At 38.5% G+C, this 7,614-nt stretch overlaps 1 protein-coding gene across 3 annotated transcripts in view; it reads right to left on the bottom strand.

The window, feature by feature from the left end:
* Pcf11 (PCF11 cleavage and polyadenylation factor subunit) overlaps positions 1 to 7,614 on the bottom strand; it is a 30,663-nt gene that overhangs the window by 2,693 nt on the left and 20,356 nt on the right. For 2 of the 3 annotated variants that reach the window (XM_004632545.2, XM_023716731.1), the window contains exons 10-14: positions 7,157 to 7,276; positions 4,887 to 4,992; positions 2,147 to 2,330; positions 1,433 to 1,588; positions 1,070 to 1,162 (exon numbers count right to left, since the gene is read on the bottom strand). In XM_004632545.2, the coding sequence (XP_004632602.1) occupies positions 1,070 to 1,162; positions 1,433 to 1,588; positions 2,147 to 2,330; positions 4,887 to 4,992; positions 7,157 to 7,276 (659 nt within the window). The remainder of the gene's footprint in view (positions 1 to 1,069; positions 1,163 to 1,432; positions 1,589 to 2,146; positions 2,331 to 4,886; positions 4,993 to 7,156; positions 7,277 to 7,614) is intronic. The other variant, XM_023716732.1, reaches the window with a different exon arrangement.

The following is a 7,614-nucleotide window of genomic DNA, read 5'->3' as shown; positions in this document are numbered from 1 at the left end:
AAAAAAAAAAAAAATTTAAGCTAGAAGATAATAGCCTTTGTAAAGATGCTAAAAATTGACCACAGTTAAAAATCAATATAAGGATTGTGAAAACATTAATCTGCTCTGTACATTTATGTAGTATGTGCTATCAAAACTAACAGTTTTGATGTAATCAAAGTATAAAATCTAACGGAAAGGACAGATTCTAAGACCAATTCTGAGCTTAGCAATAAGTACTTATGCTACCTGCTACACAAAATCACCTGGCTCTGTACTTACAGAAGTAATCACAAAGATCCCTCAAAACTTAAACATTATGCAGGGCCTGTGAGATAGCTCAGGGAACTAAACATTCACTTTGGCAACTGGGACCAGGTTTCAATTCCCAGTCCCACATGCACGGCCACCACCCCCAGCATGATGAGCCTGCAAACTAGTCTAGGCGTGGTGGCACACGCCTGTAATCCCAGCACTGGGGAAGCTGAAAACAGGATCACAAGTCCAATCTGTAAAGAGATGCTGTACCAAATACATAGATGGAAAAAAAAAACATTTTCTGTGACTAGTTCAATGCCAAGGGCCAGCCAAACAGCTCAGCAGATTAAAGCTCCTGCAAGCAGGCACAGGGGCCGGGGGTTTGATGATCTGGCCTGCGGGGCCAGCCTTGCTCCTGGGGCACACTGAGAGGGCAATTGAGACTGGGCGTGGTGGCACGCGCCTGTAATCCCAAGTCTTGGAAGGCTGTAAACAAGCAGATCACTACAAGTCCGATCTAGTAGTGAGACCTTGAACACCCTGTAGACCTAAACACACACACACACACACACACACACACACACACAAATAAAGTTCAATGCCAGCTGAGCATGGCAGTGCAAGTGCTGGGAGGCTGAGGCAGGAGGATCACCAAAAGCTCACAGCCAGGCTGGGCAAAAAGCCTCAAAAAATGCCTTTTTTACTGACCACACACACACACACACACACACACACACACACAAAATTACACTCTGATTTCAAAGTGGTAAGCCACTCCAACAAAAAAATATTAACCTTAATGCTCACCAAAAAAAAAAAAAGTAAAAATTACCTTGCCGTCCACTCTAATAGCATTTTTTAAGTGCCATTCCTCCTCTTCTTCATCCCAGTACTGTTCAAATTGTTCTTGGCAAATTTCACAACTCTAAGATAGAACCCACATAAAGTTACATAATAGAACACATTTGATCCCAATAAAAAAACACTGGTTGAGTAAGAAATTTAAAACACATCAGTTTAAATAATGTCCGATATATAATACAAATATATAAAGTTAAGTTTTAAGGACAAACTTCAGACAGAAACAGCATTTCACCACACTTGGTCAGTGATATTTAAAAGAAACATAAAAGTGATAATATTATTTACTTAAGAATATTCCCTCAAGCAGACAATTTGAACAGCACTCTCTTACCTCAACTGCCCCAGCTGGGCCAGCAGGTACACTCTGGAACTCCTTTTCTTTAGCAGCCTCCTGAGTTTTGAGCACAACTTCTTCGTGTGCCTTTTCAAAAAACTGGCTCTTTGCACGTTCTTCCAGGTCAGCTATCTCCTCAAATTCTATCCAGTCCTTAAAATGAGTTGATATATCAAAAATATCTTCATTTATTCTAAACTTATTATTTCTCTTCAATAGAACACAATTTAATTCATAGTATGTTCTAATATTTGAAATTATACTTCATGTTTTAGCCCTTTGGAAATAAACTATGGAGCAAATGATAAACTACTAAGAACTTAATGTTAATTTTCCATGAACTCTTATTTTTTTTATAGTACCAAGGATTGACCTTGGGACATTGTGCATGCCAGTCAGGCACTTATGCCACTGAGCTGTCTCCCCGGCCCTCCAGTAACTCTTAGATAAACTTTATGTATAATTTTTATGAAAAAATTTCAGTAACTGAAACTTGAAATTTTAAAACCAGAACAGTTTCGTGTACTAGTACAGTCTGAATAAACAACAAACACATACTCTTCAAAATTCCTTTATTTAAAAAACTGTATTCTATGGATCAAATTTTATTCACGAAAATTCACATTAATTTACATTTATTATTTAATATACTTTTAGAGAAAGACATAAATGAATGTCAAAAGACAATTCAAAACCGTATGGATTACTTACGGTTAAACTGTAGTACCAGCGTCTATGAGTGACTTTTCTGCTAACATCTTTCTCAGTTCTGTTTTGTCGATAATGCCAGTCCAAGTGATCTGCATATACATCTGTCTGTGACGTTGTAAACCTCATTCCACAAGAGTAACACTGAATACCAGTGTACAGCCGGTTTATAACACTGTCATAACGTCTATTTTGAAAAAGAAGTAACCTTTAGTTCTGATAACATGGCTTAATGGCTTTGAAAGAACAATTATAAATACTGAAGCTTCCCATATTTCTGCACACGGCAAACCAAAAAAACTGCCTACAGCATTTAATACCAAAAGATTACTATTATTAGCTAACTGTTTAACAGTGACCCTTTTTCCTTCGATGAACCATGAGACCTACCTGGACAGGATTATCTCCTATTTAGTTCCTTTTTACTAAAACTGGAAGGCTTTTGGGGCCGGGGAGATAGCTCAGTAAAATAAACACTTGCCTGGCAAGAGCAATGGCCAGAGTTCAATCCCTGGTTCCGCAAAAAAAAAAAAAGAAAAAAACCTGGAAGGCTCCTATGCTAGCCAAGGTAATAATAACTCGCCTGTTCTAAGTTTGGAGTTGATATCAAAGTAGACATGACAGATCTAAATCTTTGATGGTCTGAAGATAATGTACAAAATATTGATAGTGGTTACCCATAAACTTAATAATTGTATTTTAATTATATTTTCTTCGTTTACAGTTAAACTGTGTTATCCACAAGGAGTTGGTTCCAGGAGTTGCATGGATACTAAAATCTGTTGATAGCCATGCACCTTATAGAAAATGGCATATTATTTGCATAAAACCTACATATATACCCTATATATTTTAAATCCTTTCTAAATTATACCTAATACATTATAGCTAATACAATGCACACTCTTTGTGAATAGTTCTTTTTTGTGAATAGTTTTAATGCTATATTATTTAGGGACTAACAACAAGAAAAAGTCTACATATTGTGAGTAGAAACACTTTGTGTTTTTGTATTTTAGTACAGGGTCTCATGTAAGGAAAGTGCTTATTCTACTGAGCCATCTCCCTGGCCCAGGGTCTCATTATGTAGATCAGACTCATACTGATCCATTGCCTGTGTACAGCTTCCCAAGAGTTGGGATTACAGGTGCACACCACCACGCCCAGTCTCAATCTCAGCACGCCCCACAAGCAGGGCTGGCACAGCAGGCCGGGGATTGAACTCTGGCCATTGCATGTGTCTAAGCAGGCGCTTTAATCTGCTGAGCTATTTGGCCAGCCCTGAAACACTTTTTTTTCAGTTTTTTTTTTTTTTTGCTCAGAATGCCTTCAGGGCAGGTTTGGCTGGCTTGAGTTGTGGGGCAGGCCCCCTTTTTTTCAGGGTTTTTTTTCCTGAAACACCTTAAAAAAAAAAATTTAATCCACTTGGTTAAAACCAAGAATGTGGAAAGTGGATTCGGGCCAGGGAGTTAGCTCAGCAGAACAAGGACTTGCCTGGCAAGCACAAGGTCCTAAATTCAATCCCAGGTACCGCAAAAAAAAAAAAAACTAAAAAAAAAAACCACACACATATATATATAATGACCATAATGCTACCCTAATATAAAAACTGAGGGCCAGCAAGATAGCTCAGCAGTCTATAGCGCAAGCACACAGGACCAGGGTTCAATGCACAGCACCACATGCCGCACCAGCCCTGCCATCCCAAAGGCAGGCTAAGCTGGCCACAAAAAAAAAACAAACCTGATATTTTAGCCAGGCATGGTGGTGCACCCCTGTAATCCCAGCACTCAGGAGGCTAAGGCAGGAGGATTATCATAAGTTGAAAACCAGCGTGGGCTACAAGGTGAGCTCAAGGACAGCCTGAGCTACATAATGAGACTTTGTCTCAAAAAGACAAAAAAGCTGATTTTTCTAAAAATTCAATGCTGGCAGATCACTACAAGTCCAGTCTACATAGTGAGCCCCTGAACTAAAATACAAAAGAAAAGAAAGAAAGAAAACCTCATCTTCTAAACTTCAGAGATGTAAGAAAATACAGGGAAAAAAAATGACAAAGGAGAAAATGAAGAAGAAAGAAAACAGGAATAATTATTAACATTCAATACTTAAGTTCCCTCTATTTTCAGTCCAAAACAGATATAACAGAAATGGGGTATTGATTATCAAAACTGTCCTATTAATCAACTTTGAAACTGTCTCATTCATACTGGTTTCTCAATAAAATTTAAAAAAAAAAGAAATGGGGCTGGGGAGATAGCTCAGTGCCATGAGCGCGGGCCTGGCGAGCGCAAGGTCCCACGTTCCGTCCTCATCACCACGTGCCATGGCGGCCCCGTGCCACGCCGACCACGGTGGCACAGGGATACACCTGTAATCCCAGTGCTGGGGAGTCTGAGCTGTGTAGCAAGACACTGTACCAAATAAAGAAAAATAAAAAACAATAGAAACACTGGTGTGACCTTTTGACAATAAGTACTTCTGGAGCCACAGAGATAGCTCAGCAGCATCAACACCTGCCTGGCAAGCATAAGGTCCTGAGTTCAATCCCCAGTACCACCCAAGAAAATAAAAGGTCCTTCTGTAGCAGACATATTTTAAGAGGGAATTTTAAAAATTAGCTTCCTAAATATTATGTATGTTTTATCATTAAAAAGTCTTCCAAAATTTTAGAATAGTAAAAGGGATAAAAATCAACACTAAAAGTCAATCTTTTTTTAAAAAAGAAAATCAGAATACATACTGTTTTAATTCTTCAATTGTAAAATTAGTAAGATCTGGAACATCCTGATCTTCATTCTGATCTTCCTCCTCTTCAGGGGGAGGCTGAGCAGCAACTTCATTTACTTCTTCAATTAAAAAGAGAGAGAGACAACTGCTCACTCCTGTTCTTTGTGTAGGAACACTAAAGTGTTACATAAGCACAGAGAAACCCACCCAAGTCTATTCAGTGCTTTCAAATTCCTTACTGGCCAAAGAACGTCATGTAGTTTCTTGTAGTTTTATTTCCTCAGTACCCAAATTATCTAGAACTTAATGTAGAATGTAGAATAACACAAAACATCTACACATGACACAAAGTTAATCAAATCACCATAATAGTTCAATTTTAGAAAATTTAAAAGTGTGTCATAGCCACACATGATGGTGCATGCCTAGAATCCCAGCACCCTCAGAGGCTGAGGCAAGGGAACCGCAAGTTGAAACCCACACCAGGCACCTTGGCAAGAACCTGACTCAAAATGAAAATTACACAGGACTGAGAGGTAGCTCACTTCAAAGGCCCCATTTTTTCCCAGTACCCCCCCCACACACACAATTATAAATCAAGTATGTTTGATTTTCAAGTAAGTAAAAGATACCCCAAGAGCCCTGAGCCCGCTGGCCCCTCTGGACCCAGCCCAGGCCCGGCGTGTGAGTACTTCTACCACGCTCTCAGAACCCCTCCAGACCCAGCTCAAGCCCAGGCCCAGTGAGTGTGTGGGAGTTTCCACATTCCCCTGCACCTGCTGGACCCCTCTGGACCCAGCCCAACCCCAGCATGGATTTAAAGTTTAACATATCAATACTTGATGGAAAATACCTGTTCCATGTTATGTCTAAGATGTTTGATATTCAGACAGATAGTGAAGTTAAGCTCAACTGCCTATGTTATAGGGTAATATCATGAAGCTTCTCTTCTAGAGGGTTACCAACTTAAGTTTACAGACCAAAAATCAGAGAAAAAGAAGGGCTGCAAGGAGAACCAACATTTTGGCCCTAGCCTTTCAAGGTCAGTGAGGACTCAGGACATAGGAGAACCTGTACTGTAACATCATTTAACTCAGTTGTGGCCCAAATTTTCTGATCAAGATTATGGGGCCAAAGAGGAAAGTGATGGACGATGTAGAATGTGCCTAAGGAGAGTCACATGGAGAGAAAACATTCTCTCAGGTTTTCTCAGAGAGCAAATTGGTCAAGCAATGGCCCTGACTCATCCACATGGCTGACACTGACAAAAGATTTATAAACTGCTGCACTGGGTTTCAAGTTAAGTCCTGAGGGGATTTGACTGGCCTTGTCAGATACAAAAGTTACACTTTTTGTTGTACAGGTCTTGCTTTATCTTGGTCTTAACCTTCCAACAGAAAAGTATAAAATTGAGGTAGAAAAAGTAAAGCCATAGGGGGCTGGTGAGATGGCTCAGTGGTCTAAAGCACCTACTCAGAACAAGCTTAGCAAAGCACAGGGACCGCGGTTCAATCCCCCAGCACCACATGCCAGCCAGCCCCGCCCCCTGGTGGGCTGAGCTGGCCCCACACACACATATACACACACAAATAAATAAATAAATAAATAAAAAAGTAAAGCCATATTAATATGCTGAGCTGTAAAGGGCTCAAGGCAACAACTTCTGACATTGTCAGTCTTGCAGATAATCCACTACTATTATAGACTACTGGACTATATTGGATTACTCTGCTGAATTCATGCACCTACAATATATGAATTGCAATGGAATACACATCTCTGACAAAAGTAAAAAGGATATAAATGGACCATTTTGTAGTTAAAAAAAAAAAAAATATATATATATATATATATATATATATCTGTATATACAAAATAGCATAAATATACAGCTACTTTCTCTTAGTTCAATGAGATTTTGAATTAATAGTGTTTAAGCAAGATATCATGTCCGCATCTTGTACTAGGAAAACTACTACAAAGAAAACAATATGCAATGTATTAATTATTATAACTGTACTACTAACCTATTTTGAAACTATCTCATTGCTACTTCTTTCTCAATAAAATTATTAAAATATAAACAAATTTTTAAAAAGATATACCAAGAACTTTTTAATACCACACAACAAAATTCTTTAATGACCCTTATTGGGCTGAGAAGATAGCTCAGCAGCATAAGAACCTGCCTGACAAGCATAAGGTCCTGAGTTCAATCCTCAGTCCCCCCAAAAAAAACAAATTTTGCCTCATTGACATGAAGTATTTAAAAATCGTACTTACGTGTTGTGGCAGAATCAGGCTGGGATAATTTGAGAATTCCTGTTTTCAGCAGTTTTGAAAACAATTCATTTACATCAACCTGACTGAGATGATTATCAGGATATGCCTTAGGAAGAGCACCTTTAAAAAAAATAACATTCTTAAAGTCAAGATAGGGTAGGACTGAAAGGTAAATATTACACTAAGCATTTTTCAGTTTTCTTCAAGATATTTTACCAATAATAAAGAGGACAGAATCTGATTAATGATGGGTTTAATTACTTCATAAGTTCCTCAAGTTAACTGTTCATTTAATTCAACAAATCTTTCATAAGTTCCTCGAGTTAACTGTTCATTTAATTCAACAAATCCTTGAGGAAAAAAACCTGTTCCATATTATGCCTACGATGTTTGATATGCAGACAGATAGTGAGGTTAAGCTTAACAGCCTAAGTTGTATGGTAATAACAATAAGCTTG

Source organism: Octodon degus, unplaced genomic scaffold (assembly GCF_000260255.1).
Source record: "Octodon degus isolate 3935 unplaced genomic scaffold, OctDeg1.0 scaffold00049, whole genome shotgun sequence".
Lineage (NCBI taxonomy): Eukaryota > Metazoa > Chordata > Mammalia > Rodentia > Octodontidae > Octodon > Octodon degus.
Note: the sequence above shows the minus strand (reverse complement) of the source record. Positions and strands in the feature narration are given on the sequence as shown.